We start from the raw sequence: 21,766 nt of genomic DNA, 5'->3' as shown, positions 1-21,766 counted from the left end.
TATATATATATATATATATATAATTTTTTTTAAGGGAGAACAACTGTTCAAAACCAACTGGGCAGTATGGTGGGGGTGGGGAGCAGTCCTACAGAAGGGGGCCTAGAACTTCCCCCTGGGAACAAAGAACAAACACAATACAAAGAAAATAACCACCAATGCTCCTGCATGGGTCAGGAGTCTCCAGAGAACAGATTGTCCCATCCTCAAACTGGCTTTTTTTTTTTTTGCCTTTTTTTTGTCTTTTTTTTTTCCATTTTCTTCTTTTGTTGTTGTTGTTTTAGCACCTGTACAATAAAACTGTACCATCTCCAACCAGAGCTGGCCACAGCGAGGCCCTCCTGCCTTTGGATGGTACATACTCTCTACAAGGATTGTTTGGAAAAAATAGCAATTGGTAGAAAAATAAGAACAACGGTAGGAAAGACAATGCCACAGATGGGGCAGGGAAACAGCCCCGAGCTCCTCCCTCTCTCCCTCTTTCTCCCAGAACAGACCCAGTGCTGGAGGCCAGGAGGGAGGCCTGGCAGGGCCACACAATCAGCCCCAGGTGCCTTAGTGGGAGTGGAGCCCAGCCGCAGCCCGGCCTTCTGCCCTCTCTAGGAAACAGCTGGGGCCTGGAGCTCACATCTGGCAATCCATCCCAGAGCCCTCTGCAGATTCCAAAGAAGAATGGGGGGCAGAGGGAGAAGCAGGGAGGAGAGAGGAAGGGGTGCTGAGTCTGGCAAGGGGGAGAGGTGAGGGTCAAGGGCTGGGAGCTGAGGGGCTCAGCATCCAGAAAGGGTGAAGGCAGGAGAGGGTGGGTGGCTGGAGGAGGGGGTGGAGATGCGGAAACAAGCCCATATTGCGCACTCTGCAATCTGAGGTGAGCAGTGAAGGAAGTGTGAGGAGGGAGCGACCTTAGTGTGCAGGCCCACTCTGGACTCTCCCCAAACAGAGTCACCCATTAACCCCCTACCCCTCACAATCCACCCCTCCCCAGATACAGGAATCTCAAGACAGTAGGGCTGCTGCAAAGGGGGGGTATAGTGAAACAAAAACATGGGGGGGGAAGCACCAAAGCCTCAGGATTACCCTCAACCCTCAGCCCCAGGCCAGCACCAGCCGCCTTCATTAGTCACAGGTCCTCACCCTGCGCCCCTCCTGCCCCCTCCCCTCTCCTGCCCCCTCCCCAAACCCGGGAGTCACTTTGTCAGAGGGAGGGAGCAGCTCCAGAGCTGATCAAGAAAGACAAAGAAAGGAGGTGAAGAAGAAAGTCCCTCAATACAACAAGTTGTCTCAAATCGTCACAGTGATACAGACTTATCAGAAACCAATGAAACAATACAAATTAAATACTAATAAAATAAATACTATGGAAGACAGAAGAACACAGGGGAACGGAGAGGGCGCTCAGAGATTTGGGCTTTTCTCATTTCTCCTTCGGACAGGCCGAGGCCACCCAGGGCCCAGGTGTGGTCTTGGTCACACACAAAAGAGGCCCGTCCAAGGCACCCTGGCGCCACCTCCCACCATCCCTGGGACCTCTTGTCCTCAGACGTGGAGTTCAACTTTCCATCCCCATCACCAACCACAACAACAAAGACGATGACAGGGAGATGAGAACTAATCACAACCGGAAAAAAAATCCAGTCACTAATGCTGGCATTGATAAGGCGGCTTCTTGTTGGTCCATATTATTGCCTCATTCTGCAGTCTGGTGCTCGGTGGGGGAAAGACATGGGAGGTGGGTAAGGGCGAACTTGGGAGAAGAAAGAAGAAAAGGTAGGGGCTATTTCCCCGGTCAACTGTTCCAAGGCTGGAACTCCACCTCGGACCCCAGGAGCCGAAGGAGCTCTGGCTCGTACCGCACCAGCTCCACAGTCTCAGAGGAGCCTGGGGCCAATCTGTCGTCCATGCCTCCAGGCCTCTCGGTTGGGGTCAGAAGCTGACTGGAGGCCACCTGGCGGTAGAACTCGGCCTTGGGCAGGGTGGCAATTTCAAAGTGCGGGAACCGAGCCTGAAAGATCCTGGAGGAAAGCTTCAGCCTCTTCAGGACGTCGGTAAAGAGGAACCAGTTGCAGGGCCTGGAAGAGGGAAGAGTAGAAGTTAGGGAGGGGGTGCTGGCGGAAGGAGTGGGTTGCCGGGAACACTCCGGAAGGCCCAGGAAGGCTGCCAGTCTGGCTAGCCCCCCCACCAAACTGAACCCTGGGCTCCTTGGGTGGCACCAAGGCAAAACTCTCCAGCTCCAGCACTCAACCCGTGACTGACCTAGTCCCAAAAAGTGGGAGCAGGAGGAGAAGGGACCTTCCAGAACCTAAAGCTCAGAGCAGGCATCCCCAGGCCTTCCCCCACACCACACAACCTGGAATTTACCATCTATTGGGACCGGTTCTTCCCCTGCAACCAACCCCTGCTACCCTGTCTGGTCTGGTTTCCCTTTCCTGTTCTCACTCCTGCTTCCCCTGCCTCCTTGTTCTCCGAGACCTTCCCCAACAGACGGGGAGCCGTGGAGAAAGGCCTAAACTGCGGGTAATCTAAAAGGCATTTCTCTTTGGCTCTGGAATGCATTAGACAAGTTTTTTCTCCAGCGGCAGCACCGTCCTTTCTGCAGGGCTGGAGCTCACATTACAGCCAGTCTGACTTTGCTGAGCACAGCCAGGGCGGCAGCCTGGGGACAGCTGGGAGGGGTGCTGGAGAGGCTGCTCAGGGGCCACACGCTTCTTGCTTTGACCAAACCAGGAAGACACGCTGCATCCCCACGTTAATGGTCCCCATTCCACGCCATTCCCTCCTCCCATGGCACTGTCCTGCTCCCAGTGGCTGCACTGGCCTCTGAACTGGCTTCCCTCTGCCAAGAGTCACTCTGCTGCTCCCCCACCCGCCCTCGCTGGATCCTCTGTTACTATTCGTTTTCTAAAAAGAAAAAGCCAACCTTCTCACTTCCTGAACTGCTTTCCATGGATTCTCAGTACCTCCAACAAAAAACAAAAACAAAAACAAAAAACCCCAGAAAACAAAATTAAAAAAAAAAAACTCCAAATTCTTTACCATGATATTATGGCAAGACCTTTCAAACATGACCCCATCCAACCTCTTCATCCCAGTCTCCCCCCATAACACACACACACATGCAGTGTACCCCCCCACCCCACCAAGTGCCAGCCATTGGATGAAGGGCAAGCCCTGCTTTCTGAACTTGCCAAACTTGTGAGCCTTTGCTTGTACCACGCCCTCCGTCCGGCTCTGGGGCCCAGCTCGGATGTCGGATCACTGTGAGGCACCCACCCCCCAGGAAACTGGCTGCTCACGCCATCTTCCACAGTCGCATGGCACTTGGTTCACACCCCTTTTATAATATTTCTAACACAGCCCGTTTCAGAAAGGCTAAAAAAGCAATGGAAACTGTGGTTCTCGCTGTGGCACAGGAATGGGGCTCAGGGTGGACGGGAACGCCTGTTAGTCACTTGACACCCTGCTGAACTGTGTGACATTTTTGTAGTAATAAATCTGCTTTGGACATTTTGTCTTTTATTAGAGCTAACTGTATACTCGTCTGTCTCCTCCACCAGACTGGAGAGGCTCTGAAGGCTGTATTCGGGCCCTCAGGGTTTGAGCCAGTGCGCCTGCGGAAGACACGGCTACAGGACAGAGTGGTCTGCACAACACATACCACTTCTACCCAGACCCACACCCCTTCTCCCGAAAATGCAACGCTCTTCCCAGTGACGGTCAATGCTCCTCTTGCACCATCAGGAAATGGAGTGCTCTGGATTCAGAGAAAGGTACTAGAGCTATCATACACATGCACCATCACTTCCAAAGAACGGAAAAGAACCCTCAGAACATTAACAGTCGGCAATCTGAATTCAGCTTTGCTCTGATGATTTGGAAGGCAGTTCCGAACCCTGCAGGACCTTAGGGTCATCACTCTGCACCCTCCCTACTTCTTTTTCTTTTTAAGATCTTATTCATTTGAGAGAGAGAGAGAGAGCGAGCACAAGCGAGTGGAGGGAGGAGCACAAGGGAAGGGAGAGGGAGGGGGAAAAGAATCCCAAGCAGACTCAGCATAGAGCCCAACCGGGAGCTGGATCCCATGACTCAGAGATCATGACCCAAGCCGAAACCAAGAGTCAGGAGCTTAACTGACTGAGCCACCCAGGTGCCCCTACGCCCTCCCTACTTCTTGGAGAATCTGTATTTCCTATTGTGTTGCAGCTGTGGGGAAGCATAGGTTCCAAAGAGGCACCGCAGGACAGGAGGCCAGAACGTCAGGAGAACCAGCTTTGCCCGGACCAAACTCTCAACTTAAAACCTGCTCGCTGCCTGGCTCACTGTGTGTCTAGTGGCTCTTGGTCGCCTCGCGTTCCATCCACACCTGACACACACTACCCTGGTCCTTTTACTGCCTAGGGCCCAAGATCCTGTTTCAGAGAAGGAGGTGCTGAATACTCTGGAGGAATTAATTAACTGTGCAATACTAGATCCCAGAGGCCCTGCCCTACCCTCAGGAATCAGCTCATGCCCAGAAGAATAAGGACCAAAAGCCCCTGAAACTTGATCCCTACCACTGTCATCATATCATATAGGCTATTTTTATTCTTATCAGGCCCTGGGGGAAGGGATGCATGGACACTTGTGGCCCAATGGTTAGAGTCGTCAACTTGTGGGGCTCACTTGTAGGGCTCCCGATCCCCCGTCCTCCCCAATCTCTGCCATGTGCTCTTCATGTGCTTTCACTTTTTATTTTTAAGATTTTATTTATTTATTTGACAGAGAGAGAGACAGCCAGTGAGAGAGGGAATACAAGCAGGGGAAGTAGGAGAGGAAGAAGCAGGCTTCCCGCCGAGCGGGGAGCCTGATGCAGGGCTCGATCCCAAGTCCCTGGGATCACGCCCTGAGCCAAAGGCAGATGCCCAATGACTGAGCCACCCAGCTGCCCCCATGTGCTTTCACTTTTTAAACAAAAACAGGGTCTGGTATTTTAAAAATAGATATCAAAGGAAAAGTACCCTTAAGAGTGTTTGCAAAGGTATTTGAACTATGTGAAGACACCAAGAAGAAGAAAATACTGAATGATGGAGGCTAAGAACAAAAGGACAGGTCATCCAGCATCCTCCTAAGCAGCACGGCCACATGCTACCACCCGGTGAAAGTCGACCAGAACCATGGCCCCGCGGGCTGTCCAACTCCGTTCTGGATCATCAAGTAAAGATTAAACTGGGTTCGGTCTAATGGTGTCAGGTATATTCTAGTCTTCAAAAATGGGTGACGCCTGTTAATAATATACACAGTAATCTGAGATGACAGTGCCTGTGCCATCATGTCACCAACATGAAGGCTACAAGAAAGCAGCCCGTGGATTACTTAAGGACCCCAAGCAGACCCTTAGCTATGGCAACCATATGTCGTGGCTTTTCCAAGAATCTCCATTTCAAATATTCTGTCTGGCTCTTCCCAGAAACCACAAAAATGTTTCAGAGATTCTAATAGTTCATTAGCCCAAATATCTCCCAGATCATCTCTTACACCCAGGAACAGCAGCAGAACCCTTCAGAGAACGAATCTAGATTTGGGGTTTGGGAAGAACATACAATCAATATATCTAGAGCTTATAGCCTCTGTTCCGAATATAACTGAGAAGGGCGGGAAAGCCAGGCTGGCCTTGGTCATATGTCAGCTTTCCCAAGCTCCAGTGTTTGCTCGCCAGGTCTCTGCTTCCTTCTAGAGAGCTCCACCCTTCCCAGGGAGGCAGGCCAGGGGTTGCCAGGATCCTGGCACTCGGTCCCTATAGATCTCTTAGACACTTACCCGCGGGACACTGACACTTGAAGGTTGTAGCAAGGGAGAAGAGGCTTGTCTGAGAGCTCAAACATAAAATCATCCTCTTCCACATCATCTCCTTCTTGATCAGAGTTCCCAGGAGGATTATGTAGGAGGTCACAGGCAAAGCCATCTTTTTCCTCTGTAAGGACAGCACATAGGATATTAGGACCTAGCTACATGCACAAAACTGAAGAAAAGAAATGTTCCAACAAGAAAAGGTGCCTGAAGGTGGGTGAGTAAGATAAACAACAAGTCCACAGACCCCTGGTTGGGGCCCAGTTTTGCTGATCCTATGGCTCCCACCTTGGGAGAGCCCATGGAAGTTCTATCCCTGGAAGACATTATTTTGTGGCCAGAAATTCATTATACTCCTCCACCTTTCAGCTGGAAAAAAGCCAGGTGATAGGAAGGGTGAGCTGCTTGGCTGTTGGAGATGAAGCCTGTTGACACTACCAGCAGTCAAAGACAAGGTAGAAACACCTGCCTGGCCTGCTGGGCTCTCCGAAGCCCAGAGGGGCCGCTCAGCCAGTTCCCTTCCCCAGCCGGCATGTCTGGGTGTGGCTCACTTCATTCCATCCCAACCTTCTCCTGCTCCAGCCTCCCCAGGGCTTCTGCGGTGGGCACCTCCCCCAAGCTGCAGCCCTGGCCCAAGGGGTGAGTGCTAGCTGACGGTCACAGATAAAGACTCTTCCAGGAGAGGAAAGCCTGGGTCAGAGGTTAAGGGCTTGAGAGAGGGCAGCTGTCTCAGAAAGTGTGCACAGTTGGGTAGGGCAGGGAGGGAAGGAGAGCAGCCAGGTGAGGGGCTGGGCCAGAGGAGAGGACGATGCACAACAGGGGCTTCTGGCAGGGTTAAGACAAAGCGAGGGGAGAACGGCCCTTGGGGGACAGAGAAGGGAAACAACACCCAGGGCAGAAGTGGGAGAGGGCTGCTAATGAGGGGTGGCTTTGTGGCATCTGAGTCTTGGGGGAGCGTGGGCTAGGGTTTGGGTTGCAAGGGTCCATAAGTTACTAACAGGTGGAGAAAGGCTGCCTCCACAGGGTCACTCCTGTCTTCGAGAAGAATCCATGAAACCCAAACCAATCCCCCATCTCTGAACAATAGACTAGCATGAGAGGAATCCGACTCCAAGCTTACCCAACACAGAACTGCTGTAAAAGTCCCAGGACACACCAGGGTCACCCTCTGCCCGGCCCTGAAGATCCGAGAGGTGATCTGATGGAAGAAGAGAACGCAGTGAGACAAGGAGGGTAGGCTGAAGAAGGATCTAGAAACAAAGTATGTCCATAGAGGGTTAGGAGGACGGGAGAAGGAAAGGAAGGACCACAAGAGGGCCTGGGAGCTACCATAGAGAGATACGTTTCCTGCTGTTAATCAGAGGTTGCCAATCAGCAGCCAGGAGCCAAATCTAGCCCACTGACCACCTGGGGTTTGGTCCAGTGTTTTAAACCAAAAAAAAAAAAAAGTTAATTAACATTGAAGTTTTTAAAATTGAGAGATTTCACCTAAAAATCCGGATTTCCAACTTTTATTGAAAAAAAAATCAGAAAATCTGGCACCATTGTGTCCCACATTCCTGCATGTCAACAGTTGGACATGTGCGCTCTCTGCTCCACTGTCCCCACCCAGCCTGCTCCCCTCTCCTGTACCATCAGCCTGAAGGCATGTAGGTCTGCGATCCCTGCTCTCAGTGGTTTAAGGAACGGACTCTGCCAGCAGAATCTTAGACCTTTCCCAAGATTTCAATTCCCTGCAGGTCACAATGTTCATACAGCCAATCAGGATCTCTCCAATTCAAAGTAAGATAAGGAAGCATAATTCCTTCTGTTTCATCTTTGGAAAACATGGGGGAGAGGGCCAAGTTTATCCTCATAAAAACCTTTTGCTTCCACTCCTAGGTATATACTCAAAAGAATTGAAAACAGGTGTTCAAACAAAAACTTACACACAAATGAATGTTCATAGCAAGTCTACTCACAATAGNACCAAAAAAAAAAAAAAAAAAAAAGGAAAGGAAAGAAAAAGAAAGAAGAAAAAAGGAGAAAAAAAGTGGAAACAACCCAAATGTTGTTAAGCTGATGAAGGGATAAACAAAACACAGTCTAGCCATATAATGGAATATTATTTAGCTATAAGAAAAAACAAAGTACTGACGTATGTTACAACATGAATGAACCCTAAATACATTACACTAAAAGAAAGAAGCCAGACACGAAAGGCCATATACTGTGTGATTCCATGTATATAAAATGTCCAGAACAGGCAAATCTAGAAAGATAAAAAGCAGACTGGTAGTTGGAGGGAACAGGAAGTGACTGCCTAATGGGCACACGGTTTCCTTTTGAGGCGATGAAAACGTTCTGAAGCTCAGCGGGGATGGTTGCACAACGTTATGAATGTACTTAATGTCACTCAATTGTACACTTTAAAATGGTTAAAATAGTACATGTTTTGCTCTAAGTAGTTTGCCACAATAAACACATTTTAAACCACCTGCTGCTTACTTGACCTGAGGACTGACAGCAGGTTGCCGCTTCGCCTCCTTATTTCCTGGCTAAGCAGCATCTATGCAGTTGTCTCACCCCACGTGGACAAAAAGCAGATTTTCATGACAAACTCAACTGTGTCATCTGTAGGCACGTGGCCCGGTGGTTGCCAACATGCCACCTAGCACCGCTGGCAAGCTGACTTAGCTCTGTATGCTTGCTACCTGCCCTCAAGCGACACCTGGGCAAAAGGACGGGCGAGAGTCTAAAGGGCACAAACGACGTGAGGGTGCCCTTGGGAAGCCAAATCCCAAGAGGATGGTGGCAGCCCCTCCTAAAGGCACGAAGCTAGTTTCCCCCTATGAAAGGCACCACTGCACTCCAATAACCTCTCCTTTTGGGTCACACAACCTATCAGCAAAAATGCCTATTAGCTGTTGTGAGCTACTGAAAGAAATAACTTTTTAGCAACCTTCTAGGAGATGACGGCTTTCTTCTGGCAGGAAAGAGCAGCCAGAGAGAGCTTTCAAAATAATGGCTGAACAGCTACAGTGGAAAACCTTTAGTCGTGTACATTAGATCTTTTCTATGGACTCTGCAAAATAACTCTGAGGTCACGACGGGCAGTTTGGGCACTTTTCTGTACCCTGTGCCCCTTGAGCCTTGGAAGGAGTTTCTTCCAGAAGCATCAGTTAGGTAGGTGCCCGTTCTGTGCCTGGCCTTGCGCTAGGTGTCGTGGGAGATGAAGGAGTGAGATCGTCAGTTTCCAGAAGGTGGGCACCACGTCTGTCTCATTCATCATTGTCTCCCCATGGCCTAAGCCCAGGTTCCTGGCACATCATAAGAGCTCAATAAATATACGGGGAAGAAAGGGAGGGAGGAATTACTATAAGGTGAGACCAAAGTAGTGTGCCTGCTTAACCAGCAGGCTGAAACATGCCAGGGGGGGGCCCAGGAGGTCACACGATGACTCTGTCAGAGCAGCCCTCGCTCACCACATTCCTGGGGCTGCTCTCTAGGGACTGCCTTCAGAGCCCCCGGCTTGGCACGGGCCACTAACTTTCCTCACCTACAGCTAATCTTGGTCATCTGCGGGTCAATCTGCCTTTCTGAGGCAGCCCAATGTGAATCGGTGGGAGCAGAGAGGCGGCCGTCGGAGCAGGCCCACAAGCTGCGCACCAGAAGCAATTGCCTGGCTTCTGGGGTGCTGCAGCTTCCGGTCCCGCTGCCTCACAGGCCTCCACGTACCGTCAGGACGAAGAGTGCCTTTTCTTTCCCTCCACCGGCCCTTGCCCACTTTTAGTCCTTTACTCTTTTCCTCTCCTCCAAAAAGTGCCCTCAGGCCGGCCACCCTGCTCCTGGGCATATATCCACAGGAACTGACAACAGGTCCTCACAGCACTATACGCGCACATGCATTCCCAGCAGTGCCAGTCACCACGGCAGGAAGGTGGACAGCACCCCAACGTCCCTCAGCTGGCGAGGCGCTGAAGACAATGTGGCAGAGCCACACGATGCCATACTATTCAGCCTTCAAACATGCTACCACGTGGGTGGACCTTGAAAACGTGATGCCACGTGAAAGAGGTCAGACACAAAAGGCCCCGTGTTGTACAAGTCCATTTATATGTCATGTTCAGAATGGGCTAATCCACAGAGACCGGAAGTAGATGGGTGGTTGCTGGGGGCTGGGGGGGTTGGGGGAATGGAGAGCAACTGCTTAGTGGGTATGGGCCATTTTGGGGGTGATGAACATGTTTTGGAACCAGATAGAGGCAGTGGTTGTACAATGTTGTGCATGCACGAAATGCCACTGAATCGTTGCTTTCAAAGTGGTTGATTTTAGGGGCGCCTGGGTGGCTCAGTCATTAAGCATCTGCCTTCGGCTCAGGGCATGATCCCAGAGTCCTGGGATCGAGCCCCACATCGGGCTCCCTCCTCGGCTGGGGGCCTGCTTCTTCCTCTCCCACTCCCTCTGCCTGTGTTCCCTCTCTTGCTGGCTGTCTCTCTGTTAAATAAATAAATAAAATCTTAAAAAAAAAAGTGGTTCATTTTATGTTCTGTGAATTTCGTCTCCACAAAAGAAAATGTTTAAGTACTCAGTGTGAGCAGTCACTCTGGCATCAGAGTTTCTCTCTTTCTCAGGGTTCCACCATACCACTCCCTGTGTCCTCCAACCAAGTCACCAGCCGAGGGACATGAAAGGGGAGAGAACCAAAAACAAGTGGTCTTCGACACAGGGTCATATGGCAGAGGTCTCGGGCAGGAAAAACAAAACCTGTAATTCCGTGACCTCGAGGGGTACACTGCTATCCCTTTCATCAGTGGAAGAAAAAGCAGTCCCATCCTTCCTCGGATGCCCCAAACCAAAATGCAACAACTCCCCTCGGCCGCCACATTCTTTCTGACAGAGGAAGGACACGAATCTGTTTTCCCTTGACTAGCCTGGATATTATTCTTTCCTTCAAAGGGTCAAAGGCAAATCAGTCACATGCCTGCCTGTAATTTGGCCCAAGGAGGAGGTCTTCCAAAGGCCTCTCCGAGTGGATGGCTTGGCGCTCCAGCCTGAGGACAAGAGGGAAAGGGCTCCGCTGCCTGACCTCCAGTACCCAGTGCCCTACCTGAAACCCAACAGGAGTTCAATAAGCACCCAGATGAATGGATGGATGAGGGGTGCCTCCATACCCTTCCTGATCTCAGCAGAAATGGGCCTCACCTTAAGCCAACTCAATACAGAAAAATCTACACTTAGAACCCAGATGAATTGCGAGCATCTTCTGCTTTGCCAAAGGATTCACTACAGGATATTTGTAAATAGTGACATTCTTTTGTGTATTTAAAAGAAGATTGAATTCTAAGACTTTTCCAAAACAGGGGCCTCGCACAAAGAGAGGGAAGCTGTACACCACCAGCAACACTGAGGCTCTCACTCGTCTTTTCCACCTGCAGAAAATGGAGCCCTACAGGGATTCGCCTTCATCTTCTGCCCAGTGGGATCTCCACGGGGGAGGAGGAAGAAGACAATTAATCTACAGAGAGTCTGGTCAGGCAAATGCTTGGGGATGAAAAGCAAAAAGCTTTTTAAATACCTCAGTCAGCCAGGTAAGGTTTAAAAACAATAAATCCAGAAGTCCACCCAAATGCATCCAAATTTAGAGGCTGGGGAGGTGGGGCAGTGAGGGAAATGCCTCCCAAACTTCCAACCCCACGGTGCCTCCTGCAGCCACTATGCAGCCCTATCCAGTGGTTCTGTGAGATTTGCTGGGGGTCGGGGGGGAAGGGTGTGTCACAATACAAAAGGAGAGAAAATTACTCCTTGGAAGAATTAAGCTCCTGGCGATGTGCATACAATATTGTGAATACACTAAGTACCACTGAACCATTCACTTCCAAATGGTTATATGAGGTGAATTTCACCTCAATTAAAAAAAAAAAAACCTGAGTACTGTCTTCTCATCCCTCCAAAACAAACTCTGGGCCCAAATCCCCCCTCCCAGGAGCCGCTGACTGCTGCCAGTGCCTGCCTCCCCTGGGTGTTGGGCCAAGGCCCTAGGCCTGGCTTGCTAGCACTGTCCCAAACAGCCAGCCAGAGATCTGCCTTTGATGGGCACTTGATATCTGCGTGGAAAAGAGGTAGCCCTGTTCTGACACTCCTTACTGTACCCCATTATGAAGCTAAAGCTCTATGCCTATGAATTTGAGAAGCAATGTTAAGATTTGAATGAAGGTGTTTAGCCTGGACAGGCAACCAAGTGCCAGAATTAAGAAAAGTCTTCTCTTGGGGTCCCTGGCTGGCTCTGTTGGTAGAGCATGCGACTCTTGATCGTGGGGTGATGAGTTCGAGCCCCCACACTGGTTATAGAGATTACTTTAAAATCTTAAAAAAGAGAGAGATAAGTCTTCTCTTGACTCTGCAACATGGGCTGGCGTTCGGGTTAGTTTAAGGAGGCATCGAAAGGGTGGCTAGTAGTTGGGATTAGCTAATGGAAATGAGGAGAAGGAAAAACGTGTTTGCTTCTAAATCTTTAACTACTGAAAATGGTTTCAACATTTGAATCCCTTTGGGATTTTGGAGAAGGGGTCAGGGAAGAAAAGAGTTTGTCTGCTCACAAAGGTGGTCAGAGGTAGCTTTATTTAGATCCAGAGGGCCCCGAGGCCCTCAGAAGGGCAGTTTCTAGCCCTAAAAGAAGCCCCTGGATTAAACCTATTGATCAGAGACAGAGCTTCATGCAGTGTTTTTATCATATTGAGAAGTTCTGGGTGTTCATCTGTGCCAGCTTCTTCTGGGAATTGAGTGCAAACAGTATGTGTGTGTGTGTGTGTGTGTGTGTGTAAGATAGTGCACGTAGCACATGGTATGGGAGAAAAGACCACAAAGGGTGGCTTGCCCTGAGCCCTGTGCCCCCATGACAGTGCAGCCAAAGTGAACAAGAGTCATCACTATTCAGGACAAATGACTAAATGAGCATCCCCAAGCTGCTCTACCCTTCCTGGACAGGGGCCCGGGACCCCAGGGCTAGGAGGAGGGAAAAGGCAGTACTGCCCCTAACCAGAAGGGCTGGGTCCCAAAGGGAGGCCTGAGGTTTGTACACGGTGACCAGTGACTGCAGGGTTTAGTTAGTTTGACTGGGGACTGGATGGAGGCTGGCTGAGCAGGAGTCAAGGCCTCCCTCCACAGCCTCCCATCACTTCCCCTTCAGCTTTTATTAGTATCCAGGTGGTGCTTCCCACCTAGTACTCCTCCCATGGGGACCTTTAGTTCATGTTCCTTTGTTTCTCCCTCCATCATCAGCTACCTAGTTAACCTTTGTTTGAAAAATAAATGATCCCCTGGTTGGGAATCCAGAAATGTATCTTCAGGGAGGTGGGGACTAACAAGGGCCAGGCAAGAATGAGTGGCCTTGAGCAAACCCTTGGTCCTGTGGGCTCCTGGTCTGAGAAGGGCTCAACCACAAACACGGAAGCCTCCACAGAGGGTCAACGAGATGACTGCCAGCTGCTTCGCCTGTCCAGCACTCCGGCAGTCTGAAGAAGAAACTGCTAGAGCAAGGGCTGAGCTGTGATGCACTAAGGAAGTGGGGTTCCTTCATTCGGTCAAGTCTGAGGAGATTCCCACTGAGCATGCCCATTCTAGACTTCCCTCCTTCCCTCTGCCCTGCTGCCCTACTCAGTAGAGCTATCTAACCACAGACAAACAGTGGCTATCCACTAATGAGAAAATAAACGCACGTTGGCTTGTGGCCCTTGCCATGGCCCTGAACACCAGACACTTTTCCAGAGGGGCCAGGTGAGGGAGGAAGAAAAAGGAACAGCGGGGTGCAGAGGAACGTCAGTTACCACAGGCAGGGGCTGTAAGAAACAGAGCATCAGGGGGCACCTGGGAGGCTCAGTCAGTTAAGCAGAGAGTCTGCCTTTGGCTCAGGTCATTATCTCAGGGTTGTAGCACTGCACCCTGCATCGGGCTCCCAGCTCTGCAGGGAGCCTGCTTCTCTCTCTCCCTCTGCCCCTCCCCCCTGCTCATGCGCCAGCACGTTCTCTCTGAAATAAATAAATAAAATCTTTAAAAAAAAAAAAGAAATACAGCATCAGGAGGGGTCCCAAGGGTTCCACTCTGATCATCACCAAGGAGAAAGTACAAAGACAAAAGCAAAATGCTAAGTGTCATTTCTTTGTAACAAACATCCCACTTAGAACAGGGGTCAACAAATGTTGCCCCTAGCTCAATCTATTCGCGGGGTCGCTGTCTCCCAAGGAGGCCTACCCCACATACCTCGCTGGGAAATGGGTCCCTGTGGGCTGCCATGGCCCTGAAGAGGATGCGTGCGATATGGACACTCATGGCATGGAAGCAAGAGGAAGTGGACCTCTGGGCTTTTTAAGGTGCATAGAGATTTCTGAGACAATTCAAGGAAAGCCTGTAAAGAGGGCTGACGCCCCTCATGGGAGCTGTTTGAGAAGGAGGGAGATGAAGAATATCTCCTCAGGAGTTCAGGAATGAGAGGCCAGCCCCAAGGATGATGGTTTCAAGCCTGGGCTATGCTTACCACTGAGAAAGCGCTTCATGGTGTCGCTGCTGGCCAGCTTCATGGCTGTCTGTCCTGAGTAGGTGGCCAGTGTGGGGTCAGCTCCATAGGACAGCAAGAGCCAGATGGTCTCCAGGTTGTCATTGACCACCGCATCATGAACTGGCCTGCGGAGGTGATACAGGATGAGGACAATGGGGCCCAAGTGGGAACCTGGGTGTCTAGCCTTGGGCTACTTCATCAGGGGAAAGTAACATAAGATGAGCCCAGAATAATGTGGGTAAGAGTTAAGGCAGAAGAACCACCTCTGGACTGCACCCCCCATCAGATCTCCCCACTTCCTTGTCCTCTCTCTGCCTCTTTCTCCTCCCTCCCATTTCTCTCTTAGGTTCTCCCTATATTTTGGGACAGTCCCTAAGGAACCCTGTAGCTGCACTGGTTGCTCTGGAGTTTGGGAGAGAACGGGCCCCCTGACCGAGGATAAACTTAAAGCAGATGCTGAGGTATGAACAGAAAGATCTGGTTGACTGCCCTGGAGCCAGGATCAGTGGAGTGGCCTGCATCCTCTGACCCAAGTCCCCTTACTTGGTAAGCAGCTCATGTCTCTATCTGGCCCAGGAAGTAGGCCCTCTGACAGAGGGGAATGGGTGCAATTTCTTTAAGACACAGCAGGTGTCTTTTGTTTTTAAAGTGTACAGACATCAAATCAAGAATCAAATCTGGGACATTACCCTAAGGTCAGCCTCCCAGTTCCTAAAGCCCAAGACTCTGCCAGAGACAGATGCACCACCAGGAGGATGTGAGGGACGGCATAGTGGTGCTCCTGGTAAAGCTACATTTGACAGGATGATCCCTAGATAACCCCAACCTCTCCTTAGTAACCAGTGTGGGCTGGCCGGCCAGGAACTCGTCCACTCCTGTCCTAAACCGTTTCCCCCTGCAGTCTATAGCCGTCTTCCTGAAACACTTCCTGACGAGGCCTGCTGTGCTGTGAAGGTCCAGGCTGCAGCAAGTTCTCTGGAGTAAGGGGCTGAGCTGCGGGGGCGGGGGGGTGGGGAGTGGCCTTCTTGCCTCGTGCCATCCTGCGCGCTGCAGTTCACGTTGGCCCCGTGCTCCAGCAGGATGTTCAGGATGTCAGTCCAGCCTCTGGAGCAGGCCTCATGCAGGGCAGTGTAGCCAGCATTGTCACGGTGATTCACGTCTTCGCTGTCCTTCTGGAGGCAGTAGAGAACAACGTCCTGTAGGGACAGGGACAGCTCCATGAGCAAAGAGAGGCCTAATTCTTGAAATCACCAGTTAGGCTCGAAGCTCTCCAAATATCCAAAGAGGAAGTCTTAGAGCCTGCACTTTATTCCAGGGACTAATGGGCAAGTCTCACAATCTTTCGTCAACAAAGTCAGTCCTGAGGTGCCATGGCTAGGGCCTTGGCTCTGAGCTATTTCCTTTGCAGTGGGGAGACATGTCTTACGGCCAAGGATACTCACTCATCCGGTTGTGGGTTGTTGGGGTGAGGTCCGCAGAGGCTCACCTGCCCACGTGGAGCTCAAACTCTCAGGTCTCAACTTCCCGAGCACTGGTTACCTAGTCTGGGGCTTTGTAAGACAGCACCAGACCAGAGAAATGAGGCATGTGGTGGCAAACACAGCCTCTGGTGTTAATTGGAGAACAAGGAAGAAAGAATTGGTTGAAGTCCTATCCCTGGACGCTGGTTTTAATTGTTTTAAGCACTGTCCCTGGATGTTTATCCCAGGGCAGTCAGTTCTAGCCCTCCCCTCAAATCAGGATTGCTCTGAATACAACCCAGTGTGGTCATTCATTCACATAGTAAATGATTAGCTTCCCTGGGCTACATGATAGGACCAGAGGTGGGACGCCGGGATGAGAAGCACCCCAGCTAGTTGGGGGTGAATAAGCTGAGGGGGAGGGGAGAGGCAGCCCCTCTTCTGAGGGAAAGAAGCCCACCACAGTACCAGGGGCCTATTATCAGCCCTCTCCCAGGCCCTGGGGACATGGGCGGCTCAGGCATCCTGACTGACAGCCAGCTCACAGGCTGGCTGGCTAGAACAAGTGAGAGAACAAGCAAGCGTGTGCCTGTATTGGAGGTATAGGAACTATCCCACTCCCAGTACTCAGGAGAGCGCAAGGCCCCTACCCTCCTCACCAATGCAGACAATGTTCGCCTCTTCCCTCAGGCCTCAGACTACTCCTCCCTCCCTCCCCTGATGGGCTGCCCGACCTGCTCCTGTCCTGTCCTGGTTGGTTCTCCTAAGGTCTCCTACTTGCTGGTTTGGCCCCAAGTAAAGGAAGATTAAACTTGAGGGCAGGGGTTGGTCATCTTTTTTCCTCAGATCTCCCTTGGCACCTACCCCGGCCCCCAAACTAGGCACTCAAGAAAGATGGGCAGTTCGCCAGTGAGACACTGTCAAGGCAGTTCTCCTGTGCCAACCAGCCTGGCTGGGAATGCAACCGTCTTTAAGTAAGTCAGTTATAGGGTTCGGAAGCCTTAAATCAAGGCCTACTCTAAAACCCAGCAGCTCCACCCTTAAGAACAAATCCTTGGAAAATAATTGGGGTGGTGGGCAAAGATACATGATCAAGGAGTTCGTATCAACAAAAATGTCTAACAACAACATTTTATTATGGTCACCAAGTCAGGCTTCCACCCTACCCTGGCACTTGGAAATCAAAAAGACCCCGGTGGGAATTCAGATTCCTACATATGTAATAGTTGAATGGTCCTGGACACATCATTTAGCATTGCTATCCTTGATGTTCTCACGTGTAAAATGGGGCTAATAAAACCCACCTCCACAGGTCAGTGGTGAAGATGAAATGATATGAAGCAATCAGAGCTCTTAACATGACAAGATCGGTCAGAGCTCAGTCAATGCCAGCTTCCTTTCCCGCTTCTTTCCAACCCCTAGGGAAGTAGTGTGGGTGCAGGGAGCCCAGCCCCGCCCCGCAATGCACCAGACTCTTCCACTACTGGAAGCCCAAATGAGGGCAAGCTGGAGGGTATGAAGAGTGAGCCATGATCACCCCTGTTCCCCTCTGAGCGGGGGGAGCCGCCACAAAGGAAAATTCAAGACGACATCAAAATCCCGTTTCTGGCCTAGGAATGGGTGGGATTATGAATGTTTCAATTCCTTTCATTCCCAGTTGATATTCAAATGAGCTTGCATTCCCACACTCTCTGAGAGCAGCTAGGCGGCCCCAGAGGCCAACTGGGCAGTAGAAGGAGTCCAGTGGAGGTTGAAGCCCCAAACAAAGCCCCACCCAGGCCGCAGAAGAGCCAATGGGGAGAAGCTTCTCCACCAATGCTGGGGCTCTCCCTACCTTATAGCCCAGACGTGCCGCTCGCTGCAGGAGGGTCTCGCCCGCGTTTTTGTTCACTATGAGCCGACGTGCCTCTGGGGGTATCTGCCGGGCTGTAGGTGACTCAGAGGCCTCCTCTGGGCCAACACTTCGGGACTTAGAGGGTGTGCATGGTTCTGTGGGTTTCACTGGGGTGGGAGATTTGGGAGATCGTGTCTTCTGTTGGCTCCAACGACCTTTGCCCTGGAAAGAAGAGATGGGGTCCTGGATCAGCTCAGGTTCCCATCCGCTCCCACCCAGAGAGCAGATGCTGAGGGGCTCAAATCCTCAACCACATAAGCCAACGAATGACCAAGGGATCAGAAATCAGACACTGAGGGAACTTCCCAGCTTCCCCCAAGCACTCCGCATGCCTTCTTTACGGGCCTCAATCCCCATTTGTTGAGGTTTTGATAAGTCCTATTTCTAAATGAGTGAAGCAAACAGAGTAAAGAGAAGTGGAGACAGGTATCTTTGACTGAAGAGGCACAGCTGCTAAGGCGTTCACTCTTGTAGCAAAAACCTGCCTTGTAACCTGCCCTGGCCTCTTCCCACCTTCCTCCACACTACGGCCCGAGCTCACATTCATGCCCACCTTGGCTGGTGGAAAGGACTCGGGCTCAAGAGTCAGATAGACGTAGGTTTGGAATCTTGCCTCTGCCAGCCACTAGCTACAAGACCTAGGTTAAGGCCAAACCTCTGTGAGCCTTACTTTCTCCCTTGTGGGTTCTTCACATGGGGGGGAACTGTGTTCGAGGAACTGTACTCAAGGAACCAGGCCCAAGGAGCCTCGTTTGCACCTGGACCTAAATTAAATGATGAGATTCTAAACTGGGAGCTGGGGACACCTGGGTGGCTCAGTCAGTTAAGCATCTGCCTTTGGCTCAGGTCATGATCTCAGGATCCTGGGACTGAGCCCCACCCGTGTCTGGCTTCCTGCTCAGCGGGGAGCCTGCTTCTCCCTCTCCCTCTCCCCTTGTGCTCTCACTCATTCTCTCTGTCTCTCAAATAAATAAATACAATTTTTTTAAACAATAAAAATAGGGCCACCTGGTGGCTCAGGTCATGATCCCAGCAGGGTCCTGGGATCGAGCCCCGCATCAGGCTCCCTGCTCAGCGGGAGCCTGCTTCTCCCTCACCCCCCCAACCCCCACCCCCCGGCTTGTGTTCCCTCTCTCACTGTCTCTGTCAAATAAGTAAATAAAATCTTTAAAAAATACAAACATAAACGAATTAAAAAAATAAACTGGGAGCTGATGTAACTGCATAAGACTCTGGGGGGCCTTGGGAGAGGTGGGTCTGCCTTGCATGTGGGAGGGACATGAATCATTGGGCAACCAGAGGGCTGACTTTGTCCTCATCAGATTCTAAGATGGCCCCTGATGATCCCTCCTGGTATTTGTGCTTTTATATAGCCCCTCCAACACTGGACAGGGCTGACCTATGGTAGCCAACAGGAGAGTGCAGAGGAGACAGTGTTTGACATCCAAGACCACTTCCTAAAAGACAGTGTGGCTTCAGTCTTGCTCTCTTTTGGATCACTTGTCCTGGGGGAAGCCAGCTGCCACCTCATGAGGACAGTCGCAGTCCTGTGGAGAGCACCACAGGGCAAGGGAAGGAGGTGTCTCCTGCCAATGACCAGCCATGCGAGGGAGCCCCGCTGGAAGTGGACCCTCCTGCCCCAGTCAAGCCTTCAGTTTAATGGAGTCCTGGCTGACACCTTGACTGCCACCTCATGGGAGACCCCAAGCCAGACCCCAGCTAAGCTGCTCATGAATCCCTGACCGCCAGAAGCTGTGGGAGATAGTATGTTTGTTGTTGTGTTAAGTTTGAGGGTAATCTGTTAAACCACAATAGACAACTAATACATACCACTTATCCAAATCCCTCAGAGCATTACCAAGGTCTCACGGAAATCCTATGTCTTCTATAACATTCTACAATACTCTAGTCTTCCTTCTCCGCATACCCAGGGCACCTAGCCTGAAACAAATAATCTGGTGCTTGATGCCAGACTTTTAACTTCTTTCCACTATTTCATGGACAAGTCTCCCCCCGCCCCCCCAGCTAGGTTTGAAGCTCCTTTAGGGCAGGGTTCGTATTGTCATCTTCTCTTTTGTTCCTTACAGCACTTCACTCGGGGCTGGACACATCATCACAACAAATACTTGTTGCCTTGATTCAAACCAGCTCTGTGCAGAGCCCTGGGCAGACAGAAAAGTTACCTAGAAAATCATGAAGCCCAGAAAGGGATGGCAGCAGGGAAAAGACCAGAGCCCAGGGCATTTGTCCCCTCTGGTAAATCCTAAGACAACCAGAGCAGCTACCCATCCGCATCCCCATCCCCAAAGGGCAGAGAGGTCCAGTCACCAGCAGAAAGGTACTGTCGATGAGGGTAGTGTGCTGCTCTAACTGCAATACTGGAGGGTGCTGGGTAAAGTGCTTTGGCTTTCGCTAAGCCAAGCCAGGAGCCAAAGCGTGACTCTCCTTCTGGGGGCAAGAGCCACCAGAGACAAGGGAGGCTGCCTGAGGGGGGGGGAGCAAGAACAAATGGGGGCCCCCACCCCCTCCCCTCTTCCTCCCTGGCTCAGAGCCCCTGTGGGAAGAAGCCTGTGGCCAATGCCCCAGCTTTAGTGTCGCAGACGCGTCCCCCGCCTTCCCCCTGTCCTGCTTCCCACTACAAAGCATCATGCCATGGGGGCATCCAGAGCAGGTCGTGGTGACTGGGAGAGAAAAAGAGACGGGAGGGAGAAAGGGAGGCCCTGTGAAGGGACAAAACCTCTCTGGGAGGAACATTTCAGCAGACACACTGCCAGGCAGAATAACCAGACACAACTATCAGCGTGTGCTGCTGACTGTCAGGCGGCCAGTCACCTTTGTGTGGGACGGGGCCATCTGAGCGTCTGGGGAGGAGCGGGGGGAAGAGGAGGGGGACGCCCACCTTTCACCAGAGCTGCTCAGCATTGGAGTGTGTCCCTGCCTGGAGGCCCCCACCCCCAGCATCTCCGGGATACAGACAGAAGCCACCCATTGACAGGGTGGAGGCACATGGAAAGAGCCAGGGTAGTGAGACCTGCTTCACATCCCCACTCTGTTGCTCATGACCACTGAGTAACCTCATGCCAACCCCTAACCTCCTGGAGCCTCGGTTTCCTCACCATAAAACAAGGACAGCAGTACCTACCTCTAACAGCCACTGTGGGAATTAAGAACGAACACGGGAACGGAGTACTCAGCACAGACCTGACTTCTTTATTCTCCCTGCCCCGCCCCCTCTCGGGGTCTGAGGGAATGGTCACTGCTACCTTGCCACTCCGTGCCTCTGTCCTCTCATCCCTGCCTCGACCTGAAGCTCAAGGATGTATACCAACCTCAAAGAGCACTTTACCATTATCAAAGCCCTTTACATCCGTTGTCTCTATTGTTCCCCCAAGCACCCTTGTGAGATGGAAAGGACATGGAGTATCATCTCCATTTTTAAAGATGAGGAAATAGGCTCAAGTACCTTGTCTGAGCTGGAACCAGATTCCAGGAGGGGGAAGGGAAAAGGAGGGGGAGACAAGCACCTGGGTCTCCCTCCTTGTGCCAGCGCCACTCAGAGATCCCTGCTCTGGAGCTGGAAAGAGCTGGAAAAATCACAACCACCAAACGAGCCCACTGTGACCTTTTTTTTTTTTTTTGTGGTTGCCAATGACATTGGAGCCTGGATCTTTGCTTCTCTCAAATGTGAAGCTCACTGAGGACTGAGGACCATGTGATTTTTTTCAAACGGTATGATGTGGAACCCAAAACTAATGATGTGAACATCAGACCCCCCAAAAATGTCAATTATGAACAGGGATTCTAGAATGCTGGCCTGGCTACTGATTGGTGAGTGCCCACTTACCTGCTCCTCTGCTTCCCTGAGAAGCAAAGGAATTAGTGAGTTGGCAGTGGGAGGGCAGCTATAACTCCTTCAGTCCTACCCTCAAGCAACCTTTGTCTGGACATCAACATCCTTGCTTCTACAAGTTGTTTTCTACCTTGACTGATTCAGAAAACTCTCTGTGACTGGTTTCCAGGGAGTTAAGCCCAGACAAAAGCTTCTTGATTGGATGTTA

At 51.2% G+C, this 21,766-nt stretch overlaps 1 protein-coding gene across 7 annotated transcripts in view; it reads right to left on the bottom strand.

Moving 5' to 3' along the window:
- Nucleotides 1-216: 216 nt before the first annotated feature.
- The window catches only part of BCORL1 (BCL6 corepressor like 1), a 61,952-nt gene continuing 40,402 nt past the window's right edge, over nt 217-21,766 (bottom strand). For all 7 annotated transcript variants that reach the window (XM_034648945.1, XM_034648947.1, XM_011224129.3 and 4 more), the window contains 6 exons: nt 17,649-17,870; nt 15,384-15,550; nt 14,334-14,479; nt 6,941-7,018; nt 5,791-5,944; nt 217-2,066 (listed from right to left, as the gene is read on the bottom strand). In XM_034648945.1, coding sequence (XP_034504836.1) covers nt 1,784-2,066; nt 5,791-5,944; nt 6,941-7,018; nt 14,334-14,479; nt 15,384-15,550; nt 17,649-17,870 — 1,050 coding nt within the window. In that variant the 3' untranslated portion in view covers nt 217-1,783. The remainder of the gene's footprint in view (nt 2,067-5,790; nt 5,945-6,940; nt 7,019-14,333; nt 14,480-15,383; nt 15,551-17,648; nt 17,871-21,766) is intronic.

This window comes from Ailuropoda melanoleuca, chromosome X, assembly GCF_002007445.2.
Source record: "Ailuropoda melanoleuca isolate Jingjing chromosome X, ASM200744v2, whole genome shotgun sequence".
NCBI classification, from domain to species: domain Eukaryota; kingdom Metazoa; phylum Chordata; class Mammalia; order Carnivora; family Ursidae; genus Ailuropoda; species Ailuropoda melanoleuca.
Note: the sequence above shows the minus strand (reverse complement) of the source record. Positions and strands in the feature narration are given on the sequence as shown.